The 27,910-nt window shown below is 39.7% G+C and overlaps 1 protein-coding gene across 2 annotated transcripts in view; it reads left to right on the plus strand.

Annotated features, from left to right (window-relative positions):
• The window catches only part of Wwc2 (WW and C2 domain containing 2), a 250,300-nt gene that overhangs the window by 154,480 nt on the left and 67,910 nt on the right, over window positions 1-27,910 (plus strand). For both annotated transcript variants that reach the window (XM_045141686.1, XM_004657110.2), the window contains exons 5-9: window positions 13,949-14,028; window positions 17,173-17,302; window positions 20,422-20,568; window positions 21,565-21,638; window positions 26,188-26,430. In XM_045141686.1, coding sequence (XP_044997621.1) covers window positions 13,949-14,028; window positions 17,173-17,302; window positions 20,422-20,568; window positions 21,565-21,638; window positions 26,188-26,430 — 674 coding nt within the window. The remainder of the gene's footprint in view (window positions 1-13,948; window positions 14,029-17,172; window positions 17,303-20,421; window positions 20,569-21,564; window positions 21,639-26,187; window positions 26,431-27,910) is intronic.

Here is a 27,910-nt window from a genome sequence, read left to right on the forward strand (position 1 = left end):
TATTTTTTTTAAATGCAAGTGTGTTTGTATGTGAGTGCAGGTGAGTATCTGTGTGTGTGTGGATGTGGGTGAATGTGTCTGTGTATGTGTGTGAGTATGTGTGTATGTGTTTATGTGAGTTTATGTGTGTGGACGTCTAGGACAACCTTGGATACCATCCACCTAGCCAGCCTCAGAGATCCTCCTGCCTCTGCTTTCTCACGTGTGGGATTACAGACCTGTGCCACAATGCCAAGCATTTTTCTGTGAACTCTGGGAATCAAATGTAGATTCTCATGCTTCTGAGACTGGCACTGTACTAGTGGAGCTGTCTCCCTACCTCGAGTCATTCCTTTTTGAATTTAACCTTTGAGTTCCCCATTATTCCTCATATAGAATTATTTCCTGATCTTGGCTATAAATCTTTCTGATCAAGCTGCTAGGGCCAGAGCTTGTTATCTTGGAGAAGGATCCATTTAGTTCAGGCTGGGCTCAAACTCACCATATAGCCATATGTCTGATCCTCCCACCTTACCTTCTTAATGGTGGGATTACCACTAGGCACCATGTTCCAGTTTGTTCATTGCTGGGGATTGAACCCAGGCTTTGTATATGGTAGGCAAACACCCTACCAACTGAGTTATATATTCAGTCCTAACTTGGTGGAAGTCTTAGAGTCTGTTCACCAGCAAATTATATCATATGTAACAAATAGTAAGGTTATAAAATGTATTATTAGCATGACCACAAAGCCTCTTTGTATCCTCTCATATTATCACTCATTGTCCCCCTATAAGCAGTGTTCACCATGTTAACACTGTAGGCTAATTACTTTTACTTCGAATGTTGTACACTTGGAATCTTTACTGTCTGCATTATGTAATGGCTTCTTTTCTTCACTAACAATCAGGATTCATCCACATCCACTTTTACAGATAAATAGCATACTTACAACTTTGCCGTATATGCCATGAGTCCTTTCTCTCCACTATGAGTGACATATCGTAAAATTTATTAATTTTTTGTTGTCATAAATTATATCTCCCTTTATTATGTTTTTGCGCATATTTATAATACAGAAGTAGAATTGCTGTGTTCAAAAACAAAGTATTTTAGTTGGTCAGCTCTTCTTCCTAAAGCTCTAAATTACTTAGTACACAAGGCTTTTGCCTGTATTTCACCAGTTTACTTCCAAAGTTTTTTGGTTTTCCAAGGTAGGGTTTCATTCTAGTCCATGCTGACTTGGAATTCACTATATAGTCTCAGGGTGGCCTTGAATTCACAGTGATATTCCTACCCCTCCCTCCTGAGTGCTGAGATTAAAGGTGTGTACCACCACACCCGGCTTCAAAGTTTTATTATAATTCACTTCCAAATACTTTCCTGATTTCCCATGTAACTATATAGATTAATTTTCAAGCAGTTGGGGATTTTCTTATCTTTATTACTAATTTCATCTAAATTTCAACTATTTCTCCTCTTAAAAAATTCTATCTGGCCAGGCGTGGTGGCACACGCCTTTAATCCCAGCACTGGGGAGGCAGAGGTAGGAGGATCACCATGAGTTCAAGGCCACCCTGAGACTACAGAGTTTGGCCCACGTCAGCCTGGACCAGAGTGAGACCCTACCTCAAAAATCCAAATAATAATAATAATAATAATAATAATAATAATAATAATAATTCTATCTGATTATTTTGGGTTTCTGTATAGTTGCCCAAATCCTGCACACTTATGCCATTTTTTTGTTTGTTTTTCGAGGTAGAGTCTCACTCTGGTCCAGGCTGACCAATAATTAACTATGTAGTCTCAGGGTGGCCTCGGACTCTTAGTAGTCCTCCAACCTCTGCCTTCTGAGTGCTGGGATTAAAAGTGTGCACCACCATGCCTGGCCTCATATGCCATTTTTTGACTGAAGTCATTATAGTATTTTTAAATTTCATGTGTTGATTAATACAATGTCTGGATTTCCTGTATGTTGGATTCCTAGGCCTAGTCTGCTTTTTCTGTGATCTTGGTCTGTTGTCAACTCTTACTTTTGAAATGTCATGTAGCAAGAATGGGAGAGACGAAGATAATTTGAGGCTCTGGGTGATCTTGTCATGTTTCAGGGAGCATGGGGCCTTGCTACTGTAGGCATTTTGGCCAGGAACAGATAATTGAGTCCAAAGGTAGGGCAGACTGCTCCTTTCCAGGAGTGAGTCTATTTCCAGTTTTCCATTTCTTGAAGGGCAAAGCTCTCAAAACTCTACTTAGTACACGAGAGGCTCCTTATTGGCCCCTTCTGCTTGGAGTCTGAACCCACAGTCTCTCCCCTTCGCTCTGTGGGCCTCCAGTGCTCACACGCCCTGGGCCTTACCCGCTCAGTCACCATATTCTCTTAGCCTTTCAGCTTATCGTGTAGGTGAGCACTGCAGAGGGACGTGGTGCCCTGTGGATCACGACTGTGCACTGCCTGGACCTTCACATGAGTCCTGCAGCATCTGGAGTGCTCCAGTGTCTTCACATATTTATTTATTTGCAAGGAACAAGTGAGAGAGAGAATGAATAAATGAATGAATAAGTGTGTCAGGGCCTCTAGACCCTGCAAGGGAACTCCAGATGCATGCATCACTTTATGTGATATGTTTTATGTGAGTACTGGGGAGTTGATCCTGAGTCATTAGGAAAGCACTGTAACTGCGGAGTCCTCTCTTCAGCCCCAAAAAGATACTTTTGTTTTCCTTTTCCTCACAAATTTGTGTTTTTTTTTTTTGAAAAAAGCACAGGGAATGTTTATGTATGGACTGAAGTATAGCTCAGTGATACAGCATATATAAAGCCCAAAGAAAACCCTAAAACAAACCCCCAACTTGTGTATACTGAAAGTTTGGATTTCTTGATTTAATTTATAAAGTCATTTCTGGAAATACCTGTGCCATTTTATAATAATGGCCTTTAGGGCATCATGAACCCAACTTTCTTTGTCTTTCTCAAATGCTTTGCTATATTTCTGTGATCAATTAGGCTAATACCTTATATTTTAAAAAAGAAAATGAAAAAGTCTTTTTAAAAAAAATATATATTCTTATTGACAACTTCTGTACTTACAGACAACAAACCATGGTATTTACCTCCCCTCCCCCACTTTCTCCTTCATAACTCTGCTTTCTGTCATATCTCTTCCCTCTCTCCATTGTCTCTCTTTTAATTTGATGTCATTTTTGTCAAAAACCCACTCTTAATAAACTCCGCTACTCATTTAATCTGTATGGAAGTGGTTACTGCCTTTTGAAATGTGAACCTCTTTTCATAGCTCTTATCTTTGTAACCCATATTATAAATGGAGTAACTACATGGTCTGTTGAAGTCTATATATTTAAGGAAGGAAATATGCAAACTTTAGAAGGGATTTAAAAACAAAAATATATTAGGGTATCTCATACAAATGACTGCAGGAGGATCCATTTGATCATATCCTGAGACCTGACCTAAGACATCTGGACAAAGCTTATTTTATGCCAGGGTGAATATGCCCTCAATACTAGAGGTACTATATATTACATGTGTTTGATTACCTGAGACTACAGTGTGAGTCAGAGAGAAACGTCCTCCTCAGAAAGTTACTTCTGTGGAGAAGACAACATAAGACCATTGCAGAGAACTGAGGTAAAAACGGTGTTGTTGCCCATGTAATACTTCTGTCAGTGAAATGTGCTCCTGTAGCGATCTGGCCCCTCCGGCCTACACTGCAGTTGTCATATGGGGGCCATGTTCCAACTTGAGCACCTTGGCTCTGTCCACTAGTTATGCACATTTTGGCTGGGTAGCACTTGCAGATGTAGATGAGTACCAATGCATCTCTTGGATTGTAAATAAACTGACCTTTTGTGGCTGGTCTACCACTGAAATTCTCTGCCCCCTACCCCCTTTGAGAACCTTAGTATATGAACATACAATAACTTGACCATGTTCCCATCCCTTTACCCTTTTTGGTCCTATCTTGTCTGTGTACCTGCTTGTGGTTTGTTTGTTTTTTTTTTAATCACCGTGTCAATTTCTCAGGCATAGACAAACACTAGTTTCATGCTTAACTATTTTGATGCAACAATATTAGGTACCTTATTTTGTGATAGTTCCTGGGGATATATACACAAATGCTATTCATTCCAGACATGGCAACAACAGAACAAAGAAATAATTCTACCCAGGTCCAGCTTGGTGAATCAGTGAGGTAATTGGAGTTACTTATGGGTGACTTGTCCTGTTGCATCATCAAAAAACCCATCCCAGCATGGATGAGTACACAGGAAAGCTATGTCACTAGGTCCTCGGAACAAGTTTCAGGCAGTTACATCAGTCTCCTCAAATTGAAGTAACCTCAGCCTCAGGGAGGGACCTGGTGAGCTTTCTAAGTTTCCTCAGGATTCTGAGTCTGTTTCTTGAGAGTTTCCTGAGTCTCCTTCCCTGCTTCCTGGAGACTGTTTCATAAGTGTGCTTCATTGTGGTCCAGTCTCTGGGAACCATGTATGTTTCATACCTTTTCGTGTTGTGTTTGTAGTGAACTCTGGACCTTTGAGTTCTCGCCAGTCAAATGGGGTAACAGTATTTCTGGGTATTTCAATTTTTAAAAATAAGTAAATGATGTTTCAATGATACTCATAACATCTTTAAAGTTAGTATTTAATGCTTGAGAAAAATATTTAAGGTAAAATTTATTACTGTAGCATTCATAGCCTTTTCATAATAGATACTTACACCATAGCCTTTGGGGGGCAAGGAATATAATATGTCTCACAAAGTCAATTTCAAATTCAACTGCTGCTAAACAATTCACTTCTTAGGAGTATAACTAGGTGTGGTAGCTTAGTGCTAAGAAGGCCAAGGCTGGAGAATTACTATGTTTGAGACCACCTTGGTCTACATAGTGAGTTTCAGGTCAGCCTGGGCTACAAAGTGAGACCATGTCTCAGACAAATTTTTAAAAATTACAGATAGGTGATTGTGATGAAAATTTGGTGGGGTAAATGGTTGTACTTTTTTCAGGTTTTATATTGAAATATAATGTGGTGTGAAAGAAAATCTTTGGGAAGACAAGTGGCATTTGAAAAGTTTATTGAGCATCACAGCATGTGATCCAAAGCAATTTTTAATTTTTAAAAGAGGAAATTATTTGTTCTCCACTCCAAGCAAGTGGCTGATAAGTGACACAGTTATTAATAGTGTTCTATCTTTTGTTCTCAGTATTTACTCACAGTGTTAAAATGGAATCACTTTGAGCTTTTTTGAGTAGTGGTGATAAATTTAGAAAAGCTGTACACAATCTCATTTGTATATAATATTGGGCATAGATTTGAAAGAATGACAGTGATTTTAAGATTCAGTTTGTAGAGGTTGAAGAGATGGCTCAGCAGTTATAAAGGTACTTGCTTGCAAGGCTTGCCAGTCTGGGTTAAATTCCCCAATATAGATGCAAAGTGGTACATGCATCTGTGATCCCAATCCACCCGTAATAGTGGGAGGCAGAGCCAGGAGAATCTGAAGGTCTCAGGCCACCTAGACTGACATTCATGTGCAGTACAGGAGACCCCATCTCAAAGAAAGTGAAGCACAGACTTCTCTGCCCTTCACATGTGTGCCATGGCACATGTGCAAATGTGTACACACTCACACCCAATAAATAAATGTTTACAAAAAGGGTTTAGTTTGTAATTGTGGGTAAAGTTAAAGTAATTAATGTAATGTGTACATCAAAATGTAGCACTTTACACAATGGTCTTTCTACTAATAAAACAAGAATCATTTAATGTGCTTCAGATGAAGAGAAAGGTCTTTTGAGAATATAAATTAGTAAGAATAAATATTGTCTTTTGACTACAAATTCGAGACATCTTTTCACTTATGCTTTATTTAGCTTAAACTACATGTGGTGGTACAGGTCTATAATCCCAGAATTGGGGAGACTAAGGTAGGAGAGTTGCACGTTCAGGGCCAGCTTGAGCTATATGTTGAGATCCCAAGACCCACCCACCCTAGCCCTGAGCCTGCGTTCTGTGTTCTTCCAGCCGTGGCTTGCCTAATTTCAGGTTGGGCAGGAGAGAGAGAGACCTAATTTGCTTCTCAAGAGTTGGCAGTCGATGTGGCTTATTCTTCTCTGAAGATATTTAGAGATGCATTTATGTTGTGGTTAGTGTTTGGTTAGAAAATGGCATAGCATTCTTAGTGAATTTTGAATGAAATTAAGAATTACATGACTTGACTCATGACAAACAGGAGAGGGAAACTGAAGGAGAAAATGAGAGGAAGGCTGTTTAATATAAGAACTGATGTTATCTCTTATGCCATGCTAGTAACTTCAAATAATTTAATTTCATATCACATTTGTCTTTTTTCAAAAATCATACTGAGACCTTGAAGAAAGTGAAACTGTAACAACTACTTTATAGATTTAATAATATTTCATTTTTCTCTTTTTCCCTAATGATTTTGGCCTCCTTTTCTAACTTTGAAGGGTACTCTACTTCAGGCTAAATAATATATATGTAAAATGAATTCCTGCATTGACTTTGTGTTGCTGTTGAAGAGATATTTAGTTTCGTCTCACTAGTATAAGCCACCATAGCAGCCTCTCCATTAAGACTCTTCAGTGCTTAGGGCAGTTTATAAAATTCAATGAAACTAACTTCCTGAAGAGAACATATGCTGTCTGAGCAGACAGCATTGACAGGAAGATAATCACCCATGAGTAGTTGATTGAGACTGGCTTGTAAAGCCTGGACAGAGACTAGACAGGAGGAGGAAAATTTGAAATGATTAGGCTAACAGATTAAATATACTTTAATATGAGAAATATTAAGCATTTATATTAGTAGGGAGACTACTAAAATTCATATTCTCATTACATACTTTAATTTTTTTGTACTTTTGCTTTTTATCTGATTATTTGGAGGACAGTTTAAGATAGTGTGGAAATACTATAGTAAATGTTTCTACAAACCAGGGACTCTTAGAAAAAACACCCATTATGCCATCATTACTTTTTGAAATATTGAGTAGAATTCTGTTATACTCTCCACGCATTCAATCAGTTTGTATCAGTTCTGACTTGTGTCATTATTTATTCTGTTGTTGGTAATTTATTTGAATCAAGACTCCATAGTAGTTTGAGCATGCAGTTAGTGTGTGTGTGTATGTACATATATATGATGTCTTTTTAATTGTCATCTTTGTTTTCTTTGTTCAAACTCACCAGGTCACATATATGAAGATGTTCCCCACTGTCCAATATTTATATCTTACCATTGCCATGGCATACATGACAGGATTCTTTGGTTACGGTGATTTTTTTAAGTTGCTGCTTTGATGTAGGAGACTGTGAAATCAGGGTTTTGAGGGCTAAGGTAAAAATTGCCATGTGTGATATTTGTCTATCTTTAACCAGGAAGTACATAATGTCTCGTTTTCTCTTATTTTTCTTACAGTAGATGTTGCTCATGATTATTACTTAAATTCATCACTCCAGTAGGGATTGCAGGATATGTACTTCCAAGTTAAACAGAGCTGAGGCGCTTCAGGTTTGCAATACCCCTTACCAGCCCTCCAGTGTGTTCAAATGTCCACATAGGAGCTGCTTTATCTTAGCTCCTGCATCCTTAGGTCCCAGCATGAAGGCAAAGCCCCCAAATGCCCAGTCAGCAAAATGCCAGAGAAATGGCATTAAGCTGGTTTACATTTGACACCAAATTCTGACAAGATTATATGAGGTGTGCATAAGGAAAAAAATATATGTATGCTGGTCATATATGCATAGATGCAAACATCCTAAAGTAGATAAAGCAGCCTTTAAAAATTGTATATCATGACCAAGTTAGATTTAATCCTAGGTATACACAAGATTTGAAAATTAATTACTTAAAACATCAATATAGGGCTGGAGAGATGATTTATTGATTATAGGCACTTGCTTGCAAAGCCTGCAGACCTGGGTTTGATTCCCCAGTACCCATGTAAAATCAGATGCACAAAGTAGCACATACATCTGGAGTTTGTGTGCAGTGGTAAGAAGCCCTGGTGTTACCTTTCTCTCTCTGTCTCTCCCTCTCTCACACACATATAAATAAATTGATTTTAAAAACAACAACATAATAATGGGAAATAACCATTCTAGTATAACAGACATTAATTTGAGCTTTTATTCATGTTTTTAAACAGTCTACCAAATAGAAAAATGTGCTGTGGAATAGGATATGGTGTACAAGAGACTGGTCTGTTTTTAGGTTAGGTGTTCCAAACAGGTATTGAGAAGGTGACACTTACTGAAGACTGGACAGAGGTGGTAAGGAAGTTAGGCAGGCAGGGAAGAGAGAGTGTCAGGTTCAGAGGTGGGAAGAAGTATGGCATTTCAAACAACAGTGTGAAATCAGGGGGATTGCAACAGAAGGATGGACTGGAAGAATTGTAAGAGAGGAGGAGAGCTGGTTTAGGACAGAAGAGTTAGTTTTTGGCAATGAAATGAGGCCTTACAAAACCACAATGAAGACTTTAGATACTAAGCCAAAACTGAAGGCCATTTAACCAAGTTTTCATCATTTGTATCTACTTTTGTTACTTTAATTGATATGCAATGATACTATGATTTTTTTTTTTTTTTTTTTTTTTTTTTTTGGTTTTTCAAGGTAGGGTCTCACTCTGGTCCAGGCTGACCTGGAATTAACTATGTAGTCTCAGGGTGGCCTCGAACTCTCGGCAATCCTCCTACCTCTGCCTCCCGAGTGCTGGGATTAAAGGCATGCGCCACCACACCTGGCAATACTATGATTTTCTAATGAACTAATTTACTTATATATCTTAATGTTCAACCTTTTCCTTTTGCCAGTTTATTTTTTTATTTTGGCAACTTTATTGAGGAATATTTTATATAGTATAACTTTCACCCATTTAAAATGAATGTAGTAGAAATTTAGCATGAAACCACTAAGTATACAATGTAGTGGATTGAGCATATTCATTTAGGCCCTCATTATCACAGTCTAATTTTAGAACATCTCCCCTATAACAGCACCCCTCTTCAGTATGCCAAACGACTGCTGATTTTTGCCTCTCTGGCTTTGTGTGGTATGGCTCTTGTGCTTGGATGTCATTGTACTACATGTGGTCATTTTTGGCTGGTTGTAGTGTTTCCAAGATTCCTCCATGTTGTAGTTTGTATTAGAACATCATTCTAGAATTGTGTTCAGTACTATTTCAGAGTGCAGATATCTGTGTTTATCCTTTCATCACTGTTTGGAAATTTGGATGATTTCCATGTTGTAGCTATTATGAATAATGTTGCTACCAATGCACACACATACATGTTTGTGAAAATGTGTTCATTTCGCTGGGCATTTGCCCCAAAATTACTGAATCATAACTTGCTAATTGACTTTATGAGCTTGTGGAGATCTGGCATTGAACGTTCACATTACTCTCTGTTTGCTCTTCGGAAAGCACATTCCATAGGTGGTTCATATAACTTCTTCCATTGACTTTTCTTCTGTTTTTATTATTCAATTTAAAACAATACTTTCATGTTCTGATGACAAAATCCATTAACTAGTTGTTATCCATGATTCTAGTAGCATCTTAAGATTCTGTCTTTTTAAATTTTTAGGTAAGTTTAAAAATATTGAATTCTTAATCTTTTGACTATCTGGAGTTGATTTCTCCCTTTTTTGAAGGTGGCTTGAGAGATGAGGCATGGTGGTTAGGGCAGGTAAAGAGAGCAATTTCGGGAAGGAGCAGGTTGACAGTTGCCCTTTATGGGCTTGTGTTAGCAGCTTCCTGCAGGACAATAGAGAGGATGGTAGTCATTAGTAAAATACCATTTTGCTCATTACAGCTTTAATGTTACAAGGTTCACTTCAAGGGCAAATTTCTGAAACCTACCTGTCTTATGATCTTTCTAAGGTCTCTAGGTTTTGGGATTTATTTTTCTCCGATGTCATCTTTTTCTTTCTCCTTATTTTGAGATGAAACTTATTACACTGCAATTGTACAGTGATAAGAAGCCCTATGATTTCCAGTCATGAGTATCACATTTAATCACAGTATCTTCCTAACTTTCAGAAATAACTTGAAATCAATTTGAAATGTCAGTTATGTTAGCTTTGTCAGTGGAGAAAGCAGGGAATGTGCAGCAGTTGCAGGGCTTTCTGGCCTCCAACTTCCAACTCTGGCTTGTGAGGTTTCATTGCAGGGAAATGGAAATGCCATGGTGGTTGCAGCTGCACAAAGTTCAGTAAGAGAAGTACCAGCTCTAGGACTCCTGGGACTGTTCATCTGTTCTATTCCAGAGGGACATGGGAATAATGAGGTTTCCATGGTGGAATAAAGGGTTATAGGTTTCATGTCGGCCGTTTTGGTATAATTCTAGTTTGTCTTGCACTGGTAACTAAAACATTTATCATTGTGGCTTTAAAAATTCCCCTGGGTTCCAGACTGGGTCTGCTGCTTAGAAGTGGTGGGGCCGTCAGCAGGTTTATACCATTATCTCTTCCAACCCCAGATTTCTGGCCTATAAAAAAAGAGTGAAAACCACATTGGTCTAATGGGTAATTTTGAGGATTGAAAGCAGGTGTTTATGTTTAGCATAATGCTTGGAATAATAAAAGTTACTCATGAACTTTAGTTTTCATTATTGCTTCCTCAGAGAGTATACCTTGTGCTGGGTATTCAAGGCAGCATTATTCTCCAGCTGTGATCAGAGGACACAGGTTTTATATTCCGCGCTCTACATTTGCTGATATTTTGGAATGGGAATGTAGAAATGGTGATCCTCCTCCATAGCTAGTGATGACATGTGTTTCCAGGGAAGAATGGCTGTTGAAGCACTCACAAAACCAAAGAGCAATTAGGAAGAGTTTCTGTTTGGAAATAAGACGTGTTCTCACCTGTGAATATAATGGCAGGGACGTTTTCAAATTAAAGACAATAAAATGCAGCATTGGTATTTGGAAGCTGAGAACCATTCAGGTAATCCATTAAAAGAAGGGTAGCTTAGCATCTGTGTTAGGCAAACAAAAGAATGTAGAAAGAAGAAAGGAAAGCATAGGTTAGCTTCCTGTGTCATTGTCCCCCAGTGTACAATAAAATGCTATATTTCCTAAACTGAGGAAACTTTAAGTTTGTCAGTTTTTTTTTTAATTGAGATTTTAAATCTCCATTTTTATCTTGGCATAAGAATATATCCAAAGGTCTGTCTTCTAACAGATTTTAAGTTTGTAATATGGTATTGTTACGTGTTGGAACCATGTTCGTACAGTAGATCTCTGGAACTTACCTTGCATTAATGAGACTTTATAACCCACTAGACATAATGCCCCATTTCTTTACCCACCAGGTCCTGGCAGCTACCTTTCTGCTTTGTCCTTCTGTGAGTTTGACTACTTTAGGCACTTCATGCGCATGAAATCATGCAACATTGGTCCTTCTGTGAGCAGCTGATTTACTTAATATTCTTCGGGGCCCATCCATATTAACACACATTACTATTACAAAATAGTATTTTCATTGTGGGAACACATCACATTTTATTTCTTATGGATGGACATTTAGGTATTTTCACGTGTTGGCTTCTGTGGATATTACTTCAGTGAACATGGTGAATGCTAATAGCTCTGAGATACAGGCTATTTGAAGTACTTGAAAAAAATTACATAAGCTGCCCTTACATTCTAAATATGCTTTCTGTCAGTCAGCAATACTAACTGTTGTAATTCAATAGTTCTGTGTTTTTATCAACTTTGTTTTTAAAGGTAAAGACAGGTTTCAGCCCATCTATTTGAATTGCTATTGATTTTTGAATTATATTTTTTGTTTAAAATCAAAGAATTATTATCTTTCTAATACAAAGTACTTGAGCAGATATATAGGTGTATCTGATATAGCAGTTGGTTAGTCATGGCTCTCTTGACATGGGAATGCCAGGTGTGAAAATTGAAATGTCTTCATGATGCACCAAATGAGCTCATGGTTATTCACACGGCAATATCTTCAACCCAGGCAGGTGCTTCCCTCTCCACAGTTGTCAGCTGTCACCCCTAGGCCATGGGATCTACTTCTCCTCGTAGTTATAGACTGAGCCTTGAAGTATAATTATTTGTATTTATTATTATTATTATTTTGTATTCCCTAAGAGAATGTCTTAGGGTATAAACTTCAACATTGTAATGGACTCATCAGATGCAGTATTGACTATTTCATCTAAAATACTGTGCTTAGAGATAACTACAGGTGACTCACACAGCTCTTGTCCCTGCGTCCTACTCCTTGTGCCTCCTCTGCCTCTTGACTGTTTTCTCTTGTGCTCAGGGCCCTTTCCCTTTCCCACTTCACCTGCCATTCCGTTACCATTTATTTCTTCTCCGCTAGCAGGTTCCCGAGTTTTCAAGATATTTGATAATCATTCTTGAACTCTCTTCTCTTTAGAACTGGTCTCATTTATTCTCATACTTCTAAAATATCAGCTCTATGTCACTGAGTATCAGTTTTCTCTCTGCAACCCAGACACTTCTTCTGAACATCAGGTTCACCTACTCCACTTTCTGGTGAAGTCGCCTTAAATGCGGTCCCATTTTCCATATTGGGAAAGTACCTTCATATACCCAGCTGCTACACCAAACTCCTGAAAGTAATCTTTGACATCTCTTCTCCCTCACCTAACACTTGAATCCGTCAGCAAGTTCTGAAGAGTTCTGCCTCTGTGGGCTCTGTTCACAGCACTGCCACACGCTAGCCCACAGTGGCATTACTTACGTAGGTGTTGGGGATTGAACTGAGGTCCTCCATTGAGCTAATCTCCCTGGCCTCTCAGGCCTTCTTTTGTACTGCTATCTCATAGTACTCCTGCCCTCTGTGATCTAGCAACAGCTGCCTTCTTTGAAGTTGGGAGAATTGCTGAGTCCTCTCCTCCTTTAGGATTTTGGCCCTCTTTCTACTCTTTGAGACCTCTTCTCCCCACTTCCTAGCAAGTCAGTGCCCTCTAATGCAGTAGCTGCTGTGTCATTGGGTGATGATAAGTGCAGTGTCTGGCTCTTCCACAGGTCTGTGAGGTCCATAATCCACTTCACACCTCAGGCTAAGACCTGACCAGGGTGGGGAGTCAATAAATATTTATGGAATGAGTAAAAGGAAAGTAAAACTTCAAAAGCAGACCAAAATATTATATAACAAAATGAGTTTAAAGTGTAAAGCTATAACTTAATATATGGAAGCAGTTTTCTGACCCTGATATGAAGACCTTTATTAGGTTGTGACTAAACCAGCCCTATGCTGTTTTTCTGATCTGTCATATCAAATTAGCAGCAAATATTTATTGATTGTCTGGCTTGCCTGATAGATATCTGGGACACAAGTAGTGTGGTACAGGTTACTCTCCCCATGGCAGACAGACAGTAAACAAGTCCATGGAAAAGCACAGCTCTTGGAAAAAACTTTGAAGTAAATAAAACAGTAGTGGCGTGTGGAGGGTGGTTTGAGCAATGCTAACCAAAAGGTGATGTTTGAACAGACACTAGAGTGGCAGAGGAGGAGGAATCGACCACTGGAGTGTGAGAAAGCTGCAGGCAGAGGAGCAGTGAGTACAGGCTCCCTGAGGCAGGTGTCACCAGGCGTGTTTGAGAAACTAAAGATGGTCAGTGGTCCTGGGGAGCACTGAATGAAGCAAGGAGCTTGCCTAGCAGATTTGGAGACGCCGCGGTTGGACGTTCTGACTCTACTCCTGACTACCTGTTGACTACAAAGCAAAGACCAGGATGATGTCCAGCACATGACAGTGCTGTCAGCTAAGACAGTGACAATATATCGTAGTAATCATATACATCTCTGACTCCAGGGAAGTGATCGCTACTCAAGATGCTGGCTTTGTGTGTTTTACTAGCTTAGTAATTCGTTATCTCTTAAATGTTACCAATTACTTATAAACACTAATACTTACATTGATTTCTCATGAAAGGTTAAAAAGCTGAAGAGAGAACTTTCACAAATGAAGCAAGAGCTGCTGTATAAAGAACAAGGCTTTGAAACACTCCAACAGTGAGTAAAAATATTGAAACTGACATTTCACTGGTTCCAAGCTCTCTAACAGAAGAAAATAGAACTAACAATTACAAGACTTTTTCAAAGAAATGTGAAGTAAAATGCTTACAGCTCTGTACCAAAAGTACAACAACAACAAATCAAGTAAAAATAATAACAAAAATCATAGGGAAAAATCTACATATACTTTGGAAAAGTCTGAACTTTTTCTTAATCATTGGAGATCCAAAGAAACCAGTATGAAACATTTAACATTGTCTCCTAGACCCCTGGCAGCCTCCTGTCAGACTGGTATAGAGCTGAAATATAAGGCCCAAAAAAACATCCTTTCAAGGTCTGCTTGGTGGCTACACTGAGCGGGCTGTATTTAACCCACTCGGAGTGTGCAGCTGCCCAGGCCCTCCCAGGGGCATCCGCCTGTCTCTGCCCATCCTAGAAGCCCCTGGACTAAGGAAAATGTAAGTAAGGAAGAGCGGTTGCTCCATTCCCAGCCTAGGGAAGCCCTTGTTTTCTCTACAAATGAGGCCCACCCTAGTCAAACCTTGCCAGGCATGCCTGAGATTTTCTGTCTTCCATAATCTATAGCCCAGAGATCTCATATGAGGAAGAAGCCGGTGATTTTCACAATCATATGACCACAGACAGCATTCAAGGTGTGATCCTTCAAAAACATCCAACTGGTTTTTGTGTCCTCTCTGTATGGCACAGAGCTGGGTGCCATTGGTTACAGGGCAGTATTTCTAGGGACTTCCCTAGTCAGTTTCATGTTCTTCCTGGCATCTCTCTCAGTAGCACTTGACAAATGCCGGGCTTCTCTGAGGGGGCACCTCTATGGAATGTACCAGCTCTGTGCCTTTGCCCCGTGAAATCCTACTCTACTCTTCTGCACTTAGGGAACCTGGCACATCAAGACGGCAGCTGGTGGCAGGATGCTCTCCCCATTAGTGAGCGTGTCACTCATTGGCTGAACACAGCCCATTGTTCAGCATGTTTGGATGGAGGCGTGCATCCCAGACGCCTGCTTGCCACTCTTGACCCCCAGCAGGGCTCGTGACCATAGCCTCAGGCGTTTGCTTCTTGTCACCAGCCTCGTGGGATGGGGCTCCTACATCCTGTCAGATGTTTCTACCCCAGTGTTTTCCTAACCTGTCAGATTGTCTGGGGAGCTTAGAACAAATATCTGTTCCTGGTATATTTTACTGATGCCAGACATATTTTATGGGCTCCTAGGTGGGTCTGAAGTAGAGACCTGCTCACAGACCCTCAGCTGGCTAAAATGCTCCCCCAAAGACCCCACAGACTAGCATTTAGGTGACCCAAATGAGTTATTTACTCATGGTATACCAGCTTGAAGCAAGGCTTCATGGTGGGTGTGAGGAAGGAAAATAGTCTTAGAGTGCCACACAATGTTTAGCATAATGGTATACATTTTTTAAAACATGAAATTATAGATCTTGCTATCACCTGGGACTAAAGATTAATCAAACTTGCTATTCTGTTATATTGGTGTGACAGTGCTATATTGTTTCAAAGCAGTTTACAAGCAATTTTTATAGGAATTTAAGGCATGTTTAAGAATGTGTCAATAACATTCCATGAGAAAACAAAAGACATTTTGTGTAGAAATTCAAGCATTCGCTTGGAGTGAACCAAGAGCAGAAATATAGGACATCCAACATGAGAGATCTTGCCTGCCGGTCCCAGGTGGAGGCGAAGCGAAGCTGTTCAGTACCATGCCACTGAAGCCCTGAATGATGACTGCTAGAACCCAGAGACGAGACTTTTTAAAATCCACATTGCTGAGACTAGAAAAGGACTTTTATTTGTGGCTCAACAGAAAATACATTCCAGGAAAGATTTAAGTAGAATCCCATTGTAGGCTTTTGTAACTTTTCTTCTTCACAATGGCATGGGATATTTTTGGTGAATATGGAATGATAATATAATTTGACCTTGAGCTTGCATTTTACTTGGTATAATAATTTTATTCTGGGTGAACAAATATTTTATTCTCTAGATGACTCATTTCTGTTTGTGCTGTCAGACTAGATGTTAGCCTAAGCAGGAGTGCCGCTTGTGTGTAGATGGATACCAGGAGCACGTGAATGCTGCTTCGAAAATGGGAAAAGATAAAACCCTTCCCAAGCTACAGCAGACATAGATTCCATGGAAAATTGGCTCTAGGGGTGTGCAGTTTCTACAGAAAGCATGCAAGTAAAAATCTCTTTTAGAAGAGATTTGGGTGTAGAGTGAAAATTAAAATCTTTAAAAATATTTTTAAGGAAAAAGATGCTTCTTAAATAAATAACAAAAATAAGACAGCAAGTTAGGTCTTCCTGTAGCTTACCATGCTGATATAAACATGGGGCCATCTAGTCAGCAGGTTTGCAGGGTGACAAATTATCTCCCTTGAAGAGCTGTTTGTTCAGTACACTCTAACAAATGAACAAAAGCCCATCACCTTGTTCCTACATTTGAAGTCATTTGGCAAGACTTACTCTCCTCATAGCTTTAATAAAAATGCAATCAATACTTTGGTGGTCTTGAACTCATGTCAGTCCTCCTACCTCTGCCTCTCGAATGCTGGGATTAAAGGTGTGCGCCACCAGGCCCAGCAGAATCATTACTTTTAAGTATTTGAAAAGAAATAAGAAATCACATGGTCCAGATATATTAACATACTAGTATTACTAAGTTTTTAAATGTATATATTTTTATTGACAATTTCTATACTTACAGACAACAAACCATGGTATTTCCCTCCACTCCCCCGCTTTCTACTTCATAACTCTGCTCTCCGTCATACGCTTCCTAAGTTGCCAGCACTGTGCTAAGTTTTGTGCAAACCTGTCTGTAAAGCTGGGTGGTTGCTTATTGGCATTTCTCTCGTTCTGCTTCTGCAGTGACTGCCATGCCTTTCTCAGTACGGAGATGAGGGTCAGCGTGTGAGCATGGCCAGGGTGAGGTTCCACCAGCAGGGGTATTGGTTAGAGACAAAAAAGATGTGTATGTTTTTGAGCCCAGGAGTGATTAGAAAGAGAAGAGATTAACTTGCCAATTAAGACAACCCAAAACTGTTTGCTATTGTTCATTTATCATATACTCTGACATTCTTTGACTTACTTATTTTCTTTTTAACAGAATTGATAAAAAAATGTCTGGAGGCCAGAGTGGGTATGAACTTAGCGAAGCCAAAGCCATTCTAAGTGAACTAAAATCTATCAGGAAAGCAATTAGCTCAGGAGAAAAAGAAAAACAAGATCTGATGCAGGTATGTTATGGAACATCTTATGTTTGTTTACTGAGGCCCCCAAAATGGAGGCAGAAGTTCCACACTCTGTTCATACTGATTGGGCTCCAGAAGAGATGGTTGGTTTCATGGTCTGAAGAACCTGGCTGCTGTGGAAAACAGGTTGCTTCCCAACTTCTGATACCCTTAATGAAGACTAACTGCTGATGTCCTTTGAGGTGATGTAGGGTTGGATCATGGGCCCTGGAGCCCAGAGGAGATTAGCATCTTGGTGAACCAGAAACTTCATATGTGACGCAGGTTATCAGGGTTCCCTATACCAGTGACTTTCAGCCCTGGGTGCATGAGGGTATGTCACTCATCATCACTTAAGTAGTGGCTATCCCTTTGCTGGTGGGGAATGTTGACCCAGTTATGGGAATCAAAACAGTCACCCCAGGAAAGCTGCTACTGGCACTGAAGCCTCTCGTTATTACCACATGATCCTCAGTGTGTAGGTCCTAACTCCAGTGATCCAGCTTCACATGTAGAAAGACAAAATAGTGCTCTGTATATCAGTACTTAGCAGACATAGTTAAGATCTTGGTTTTAACAATGGCTTTCTTCATTGTCTCGTCCCTTCATTCCATAATTATCACAAACTTTAAAACCTGGGGGATTCTTCACCTAACAGTAAGAATTTAGCCTGGGCCTTTGAGAAGATGTTAGAGCCAGTGATTGATACTTACATTCTTACTAGGACTTCTCTATTTAAATATGTTATTGAACAACTACATGTTGATTTTCAAAGATGTTAGTTGAGTATAGATGAACATTCATAGATCCATATAATTTTGCATCTTTTTGAATTAAGAAGTGTTCTACTGGAAAAGACAATGACGATAATGGCAAATACTCATAAGTACTGACTTTATGCCTGATGCTCATCTAAGTGCTTGATTACATGTATTTCACTTAAACCTTACAGCTCTTAAAGGCATTATTATCCTCATCTTACAGACAATGAAATTGCAGCACAGAAATCTAAGTTACTTAAGGTTGTAGAGCTTTTAAGAAGCAGGACTGGGTTTCAAGCTTAGGCAGTCCTGCTTTGGAATATGTGGGTTTTAAAAATATTTTTATTATTATCATTATTGTTTATTTTTATTTATTTATTTGAGAGTGACAGAAGGAGGCAGAGGGAGAGAGAGAATGAGCACGCCAGGGCCTCCAGCTGCTGCAAACACACTCCAGATGCATGTGCCACCTTGTGCATCTGGCTTACATGGGACCTGGTGAATCAAGCCTCAAACCAGGGTCCTTAGGCTTCACAGGCAAGCACTTAACTGCTAAGCTATCCCTCCAGCCCTTATTGTTTATTATTTACTAGAGAAGGAACATGGATACATCATGGCCTCTTGCTGCTGCCAGTGAACTCCAGATGCACAGGCTCCTCTGTGTATCCAGCTTTATTTGTATACTTGGGAATCAAACCCAGGTTGTCAGGCTTTGCAAGCACCTTTGACCACTGAGCCATCTTCCCACCCCTAGAATATGTGTGTGTGTGTGTTTTAAAATATATTGTTTATTTTTTTAAGATTTAGTTTTACTTATTTATTAAAGATAGACAGAGGGAGAGAGTGAATGAGAACAGGCATGCCAGGGCCTCCTGCCACTGCAAATGAACTCCAGATGCATGCACCACCATATGCATCTGGCTTACGTGGGACATGGAGAATCAAACCTGGGTCCTTAGGCTTCACAGGCATGTGCCTTAACTGCTAAGCTGTCTCTCCAACCCATGTATGTAAAGCTTTACTGAAATATACTTCATTTTTATTCCACAGTTAACCTGCTGATGAAATTAGTAATGTGCACAATAGTTCTCTTACTGAAACATGAAACAAATTTACATTGGAACCTTATAATTGATCAAGTTGATGTCATCTTTAATTCTTCCTGTAAACTTTGATCTCATATACAGGCTGGGTTAAGTTTCTTTTGTTTACTAAAGTACATGACAATTATTTAATATGCTAAAGGCAACAAAAAGGAAATTAGATATCATCTATGACTTTACCATCTCTTTGAGCACAGTAAGAAGTATGTTTTATAACAAAACCAATGACACAAACATACAGATACTCGAAAAAAAATTCACAGAAATATTCCTGTGTATGCTAATGTATGTATTCTAATATGATTTTCTACTTTCTTCACTTCTTCTTTTCTTATTTTGAGACAGGTCTTTGTATATAACTCAGGTTGGCTTTGAACTTGCCATCCTTCCTATCGTAGCCTCCTAAGAACTGGGATTACATGCATATACCACCATGCCCATTCACAGATACCTCTATTTTCTTACCATGAATATTCTAAATATCAGCATTAAATACTGGCTCTTAATTGATAGCAATGGTACTTTACAAGACTGAGTACTTTATAAGGGAAAAAAAAGTCCTCATTTATCTCATAGTTTTGGAGGCTAAGGGTTCAAGACTATGTGGCCCCATTTTTTTTCAGCCTCTCATAAGGTCTTCTGTGGAATGTGTCATAGTATCAGGATTGCACCTGGAAGAGATCACATGGCAAGACATGAAGCCAAATCAATTCAGGGACCAAGCCTGAGCCTGCATTTTTCTAACTACTCAGTCTTTTCAGAAGTAACCTGGGTGTTTTGGAATTACATTACTATTTTCTTGGGGTACTGCCCTCAATTACCTACATGCCTTGTACTAGCCCCATCTTAAAGGTTCTGCCATCTCTGAATATTGTCACACTGAGAACCTTCTAGTACGTGAACTTTTGGGGTTACATATAAACCATATTAAAACTATAGCAGATATTTATTGAAATAAAGATTTCTTAATGAAGTTTTTAACCTAAGAATCACATGTGTTAAATATAAAGATACTCTTAATTCATAGGAAAATGCTATCTTGAAAAAGATAGGGCAACCTGCTTTAATGTGTTCCCATGTAATCTAAAGTCACATGTGTGTATGTGAGAAATTACATTCTGCCCTTTTAAATAGTATTAACTACTAATTAAGTACCAATTTGTTTTCACTGAGATCACTTCTTTCCGTTTAATTTCACCTGACAGGGAGGGCTGCCCTCTCACATGTTCAGCTTTATAAAGTATTTGTGTCTCTTGGACAGAGTCTTGCTAAGCTGCAGGAGCGATTTCATCTGGATCAGAACATTGGCAGCTCGCAGCCAGATTTGCGATCCAGTCCTGTGAATTCTCATTTATCTCTCTCCAGACAGACCCTCGATGCTGGATCGCAAACGAGCATTTCTGGAGATGTAAGTTATCTATGCCTTTGGTTGGCCTGGTGCTGTCCTTGGTGGGCTTTAATGACAGTGTGGGTGGTGAACTTGAGCTAGAATAGGACTGTATGCATTTGTATTTCCTTCTTATTAGATTGGTTTAAAAAAAATCATCACCTTATCTTTTCTGTCAAGGTGCCAAGCAAATCAAGACTTTTCCATATAAGTAGCTTTGTTCAGACTTTCTCAGACTGCATGTCTTTCAGATACAATTATAAAGCTATCCATGGAAATTTAACTTTTCTATATTGTTTAGAGCTTTGTAACTTTAAGTCATTCAAATAAAGCATTAAGGCTATTAAGAAACAGAAATATATGCCATCTAACAAGAAAACTTGTTTATAGAAAATTGAAGTCGATTATGTTTGTGATTTATAGGTGACATGGGAAACTATTCATGAGTTTGGCTATTATAGTCTTACCTTCTCCATTTTGGAATGCCATTTGAAAATACTGGCTTTTTAATAAGTTCCCAGTTGTTTTCATGTTGTTGGGCTTTTTTGCAGTATGTGCTCTTGAAAGGAAAACAGGTAGCCATTAACAGTAGGATATATCTGTTTAAAAATTAATTTGAGCAGTTCTGTAGTTTATATTTTGTATATTTGTAAGTTAAATGATGGAAATTTTGGCTCATTAAGGCAAAGAAATCAGTTCCAGTTCATAAATTTTATTGACCTGTACACCCTTCATAAACTCTTAAATACCAGACACATTTACCTGATATTTTTGTCTTGAATTTAATTTGTGGAGAAAGTGGTGCTAAAAGTCTTTTGCAAAACAGACAAGACTGAGCTGCAGGAAATGTCTTGCCCCTACTGAGACTGTAAAGTAAGTGCCTTTTAAACTGGTGCTTTCCAATCTCAGTGCCATTTTCTTGAGTTTTTCAATTACTCTCCCTTCCTAGAAACAAAAGCTGTTTACTTCATTCATTAGTAGAGTTAATTGACTTTTTTCCCCTTTTGTTTTTACTAGGTTGGAGTGAGAAGTAGATCAAGTTTAGCTGAAAAGGTCAGGCTAAGCCTCCAGTATGAAGAAGCCAAGAGAAGGTAAGGGCAAGGCAGCTGTTTTGTTCATGGTCATTGGACTCAAACACTGTTTTTCCAGAATTCATCTTACTCCTGTGGTGACATCTGCTGGGCATTCCCTACATGCTCCCCAAGGTTATCCCTGGTGCTTGAGTGTGTGAGGAGGATTGTTCTCTAAAGCTGCAGAATAAGGAGAATTTAACAAGAAATATGGGAATAAAATTGTTCCCTTTTGTCTGGGAAAAAACAGAAATTTTGAGTTTATATAGCACTTTCAGTTAAAAGTGAGATTTGTTCTCAGATGGAAATGTGGTCCAGTGGCCCAGGCCCAGGACTGAATAACTGGCATGGAATTGGAGGGTGAATGAATACTGTTGAGTGGGATCTCTGCTTTAATGCTAGTGGTTTTGAAGGTTCTGAGGTGTCTGTCTGTTCTGGTTGTCTTAGGTTAGCAAAAGGAGATATTCTTTTTTTCCTTTTACCTCACCAACTCTCTTTTATAAACTATGCACAAAGGGGCATGTGCATAGGTCAGAGGACAGCTTAGGTTGTTGCTCCTCCCAGGTGCTGTCTACCTTTGGTTGTGTGTTTTTGTTTGGCTGGTTTTTCTTTGTTGGGGGATAGTGATACTGGGATTGAACCTAGGCATGGTAAGCATGCACTTCACCACTTAGCCACACCCCCTGACATCCACTTTTTTTTTTGACACAAGGTTTCTCAGTGGCCTTGAGTTTGCCACTGGCTGGCCAGTCCTAAGGATCTTCCTGTTTCTGCCTCCCCAGTGCTGGGATTATAAGAGTGTGCCTGGCATTTTTATATAGGATCTGGGGATTGAATTCAGATCCTCATGCTTACAAGCACTTTACCAACTGAGCTGTCCCTACAGCTCCTACCTCATAAACCTGTAATCCTTGTGGCTTTTAACTTTCATGACTGCTGGGATGAGACACCAGAGACTGTGGTCCTTATCTAGCATATAGAGACTCACATTGTTTTTATAATTTAGCACACCCTGCTTGTTTTTAGGGAGAAGGCCATCTGATGTCATTGGTCATTATTTTTATTTTAAGAGCTTGAAAATTCTATGGGCTCATTATTTAGAAGACATTAGGAAGAAGTCATTGTCACCATAAAGGGAACCAAGAAATATCTCATTTTTTCCCCTGTAAGCACGAAAAGCTCAACTGAGAACCTGTTAGGGTGTGGTGGTTCATACTGTGAGGAAAACCATTAGATATGAAAGTTTATCCACATTACTAGAGAGTATGAACACTTCAAAGTAATTGTTCATAGATCTTAGAGGTTATCTGGCATTTAAAGAGTGAAATAAATACAATATTTGCCTCTATATTAGTCAATGTTTCTAATATTTAATATTGGTTCTTCAATTTACTGAAAAGAAACTTGAACTTCAATCCCCAAACATTAACCACCTGACCTTGAACAAGTCCCTGAGTCATTCTGAACACTTAACTAAGCTCATTTTAAAGTCTTCTAATTTTCCCCAGTAGGTAGGGGGGAAAAACCGTATATTTTGTTCTCTCCTTCTCGAGCTCAGGCTGGGGCCTTGCTTTCAGAAAGTATTAAGGGGTTGGCCTTTGGTATGGAGTCTGCTCAAGGATGCCACATGTGGTCCTCTTGTTATGATTGGGTCAGATCTGTAGCATCCTTGATTCTACCATGTCTGGTTTTCTGAAGGCAAATGTCTAGACTCAGAATAAGGAGTACCAGCTCTGTACTTTGTTTTCTTGTGGATTCATCTTGCTTTCTTTGGATCAGCTTGAGCTTTGTTTGATGGGGACTAGCCATTGGCTATACTATATGCTCCTAGACAGAGTGTATGCAACATTTGCCCATATTTTCTACCCCAGAGTCATAAATGTTAATGCCTAATAAATGCTCGTGATCTCAAAAAATAGATGGATGTCTTTCTTGTACTATGCTTCTGCTCCCAGCTTAGCTGATAATTTGATCACACCAAAATTTAGGAAGTTGGTGTATCAACCACTTTCTCAATGCTGGAGCAAAATAACTGACCAGAAGAAGGTAAAGGAAAGAAATGGTTTGTTTTGGTTTACAGTTTCAAGAAGAAGCTTGTCCTGGTGGGGAAAACATGGCAGGAGTAGACAACCAGCATTGCATCATTACGTCAGCAGGGAGGAAGTAGCTAGAGAGAGAGAATACTAAGCAGAGTTGGGCTATAGCACCTCTAGATCCACTCTGATTGGTACCCTTCTTTCAGCAAGACCCCCTATCCTTCCTAAACAGTGCTACCTGCTGGGGGTGAAGGATTCAAGCACATGAGGCTATGGGAATCACTTTACATTCTTACCATCTCAGTTGGTTCTTTGCCATTTGGTTGCATTGCTGTGCTGTTTGGAATTTTATTTGAAAGTTTCTGGTGATGCTTAATGAAGCTAATGATATCATGCTTATTTAGCAACTTGAGTAATTTTCCAGTATGTTGAGACAGTTTATGGTCTTAGGGCTAAAGCTGAAGAATAGCCAATGTTACATCTACTACAAGTGTCAGTGGTGAGTGAGAGTCCCAAGGACACTATGTGTCAGTACCCATCTAAGATGACCTTTTTAAACTTTTTATTATAACTTCCATAAATATAAACAATGTACCATGATTATAATCCCCTCACACCATCCTCTTTCCCCTCCTAAACCCTTTTCTACTGACTTCTTCTTTCCAACTAATCTTTCTTCTATTTTGATGTTGTCATTTTTTTCCCTCCCATTGTGCAGGTCTCATGGAGGTAGCATCAGCCACTGTAGGGTCATTAATGTCAAGGCCACATCGTGTCTGGAAGACAGTATTGTTAGCACTCTACCCCTTTCTTTGACTCTTACATTCTTTCAGCCATCTCTTCCAGAATGATCCCTGAGTCTGGGAGGGCGTGATAGAGATGTCTCACTTAGTGCTGAACACTCCACTGTCACTTCTTAGTACTTTGGTGAGTTTTAAGTCACCCTAGTGGTCACCACCAGAAGATGGCAATTTCATTTATTCATTTGAGAGAGAGAGAAAGAGAAAGAATGCACACACCAAGGCCTCCAGCCACTGCAAATGAGCTCCAGATGCATGAGCCACCTTGTGCATCTGGCTTATGTGGGTCCTGGGGAATCAAACCTGGGTCCTTTGTCTTTAGGCAAGTTCCTTAACCACTAAGACACTTCTCCAGCCTGGAAATTTTATTTTTAACTAAAATAAGAAACTTACAGCACAACAATGTAGACCATGTCCATCTTCATTCTGAGTTTTTGTTGTTGCTTACTATTTTTTCCTTACCTTTATAACTGCTTTATCAAAAAAAGAAGAAAAATCTCCCTTTTTATGTGTTTTCCATCATTGGATGTGTTTTGTAACACTATCCAAAGTAACCATTATCATTTGTATAGGTACATAGGTTCCTGTGTCAGTGTCAGCTGTGTGCAAAGTTCACCGGATTTTGTCCTTTCTGGTTAGAAGAGCTTCCTGCTATTTGCTTTGTAAAAAGTTCTGAGTATCTTTATAGTACTGTAGATCAAGTTCTTTGATTCAGTAGGTTCAAGGCATTCATACTGAATTAACATTTATCTTATTAACTATCTGTGGTGGAGCTCTAGACAGTGAATTCCAGGGTCAGGTAAAATTAATGAAAATAGAGAATTTGCCTTTGGTACCTTTTCCTGTTTCCCTCTCTTCTTTATCTCCCATACTTCAACACCTATTGTGACTCCATGGTGCCACGCCCGCTGTCTGTGCTGGTGAAGGTCCACTGTGCCTGTTCATGTACAACCAAAGAGCCAATTACAAGAGGAACATAGGTCAGGCGCAGTAACGTGTGATGTACTGATACGATATCTCTCAAGACTCTGATGAAAAGGAGAATTTCTAGCTTGAGACATAAAGAGAATGTGAATGGGAGCAGTCCAGGCCCTGTCCCCTTGTCCTTGGTGATGTGGAACCTCAGTAGACAGCCTTTGCCTTAATACTGCTTAGCCAAGCACTGCCCCCTTCTCCCTTCTTCATCCCTGATCTGTGAATAACCCAGTTTCTACTTAACCTGCCCTGGGAGTTACCATTTTACTAGAGAAAAGCATCTTAAAAATTATTTATAAATAAATATTTTATTTTATTTAAGAGAGAGAGAGAGAATGTGAGCACACCAGGGCCTATAGCCTCTGCAAATGAACTCCAATGCATGTGCCACCTTGTGCATCTGGCTTTACATGGGTACTAGGGAATTGAACCTGGGTCCTTAGTTTTTGCAGGTAAGCGCTGTAACCTCTGAGCTATCCCTCCAGCCCCGAGAAAAGCATCTTTATCTACAGGAATAAAATCTATAATAATGGCATTTGGGGGCACCCTAGTTTTTTTAAATGAAGCCTTCCAGGTACCCTCCCATCACTCCATGAATGAGGGGTGCCTGCCCATAGTCCTCTGCTCGAGAGGTTGGGCTGCAGCTCACTGCCTGGCAAGCCCCAGAGATGTGGACTACAGTTCCACCTCAGGCTCAACCATGATTTGTGCTTGCCTTTCCAGTGTCCTAAATACATGTGTGCCTCTTCTGTCTTTCAGCATGGCCAACTTAAAAATTGAACTGTCAAAGTTGGACAGTGAGGCATGGCCTGGGGCGCTTGACATTGAAAAGGAGAAGCTGATGCTCATCCATGAGAAGGAAGAACTTCTGAAGGAGCTGCAGTTCGTCACACCGCAGAAACGCACCCAAGATGAACTAGAGCGCCTAGAAGCTGAGAGGCAGCGGCTGGAAGAGGAGCTGGTGTCCGTGCGGGCTGCGCCCAGCAGGGCTCTGGCAGAGAGGTCTGTTTCCTTGTGGCTGTATCTCATCTGAAGACATTTTCCCCAGAAATCTCCATTGCATCTGTTGTTAGAGGACAGAGAAACAGCACAAAGGGACTTTCTGTAGAGCAATAAAGCTTGCCCTCCTTCTGCTTCACAGTATCGGTTCCTCTGCATGAGAAATGTGAATAGCTCATGACAGATGTCCAATAACTAAGGAATGTTGACATAAAATCAGGAATGCAGTACATCACTGACTGAGTCTGATAACAATAGCTATAAACTATTGCACTCCGATAAGAAAAATTATCTCGATGCTTACAGCAACAGAGGCTTCCTATTCGAAGTTTTATTACTCACAAGAATTCAAAAGTTTATTGCTTTTAATTTCACAAGGAAAGGAAAAGACAGCTTGCTCCCTTGATATCTTAACTGGTCACAAAATGTTCCTTGGATTTTGTCATTTGAAACCTTGTTCTGAGGCTGAGGAGAATATGCTAAGAAATTTTCTGCTCTTTCTATGGGAAGATGTGAATTGATTCTTTATTCTAAAAGAATCCCAGTTCTGTAAATGGATCAACTGGAATGTTAATCAAGGGAACTGGTGTGGGAACTGGTTGGACATGAACACACCTGTATTAGAGCCCTGCACCTAGGCCTTGCTTGGTGAGATATCTACTTTGGGGTAGACCACATGGCTCTTCAAAACCGTCCACACTGTTACATCTTAAAGGTTGACATGTGCAAGGATAGTACCTGCCCAGGACAAAAGGGTGAATCCACATGACCTAGAAATAAGTTTTTAGAAAGTTATTTGCTTGTGAGGCGAGCAAGAGAAAGAAACAGTGTGTGCACACGCATACACAAAAAGGCTTGCATGCATATGCCAGGGCCTCTTGCTGCTGTAAATGTATTCCAGATGCATGTGCCCCTTTGTGCATCTGGCTTTATGTGGGTAGTAGGAGAGTGAACCTGGGCAGCAGACTTTGCAGGCAAACACCTTTAACTGCTGATCCACTTCTTCAGCCCTAAGTTTTTAATTTTGTGTGTGTGTGTTTGCATCATGGTCTCTTGCTGCTGCTACAAACACACTCCTGATGTTTGCACCACTGTTTTTTGCATCCAGCTTTATTGGGTATGAGGGCATTGAGCCCAAGCTGGCAGGTTTTGCAAGCAAGCATGTTTAGCCAGGAAGCCATCTCCCCAGCCCCAGTTTCTTTATTTCTTTTATATTCTTGGCCTTTTGCCTTCTAATCTTTTAATAAATGTTTATATTTTTAAAGATCAAAACATATAAAAATCACAAGGGTTGGGGGAAAAAACATTCCCAGTTAGGTGCTAGTAGATGCACACTATGATGAATCATTTTGGGAGAGAGACTTTTGTGAGTTAAAATGGTGATCAAGAATCTTCTATCTGGCAATAGGATCCTACTTTTAGGGTCCGTGCGCAGGAATCAAGAGGGAAAGCTGCTATAGAGTATGAGAAATACTGGCCGAGT

This window comes from Jaculus jaculus, chromosome 1, assembly GCF_020740685.1.
Source record: "Jaculus jaculus isolate mJacJac1 chromosome 1, mJacJac1.mat.Y.cur, whole genome shotgun sequence".
Lineage (NCBI taxonomy): Eukaryota > Metazoa > Chordata > Mammalia > Rodentia > Dipodidae > Jaculus > Jaculus jaculus.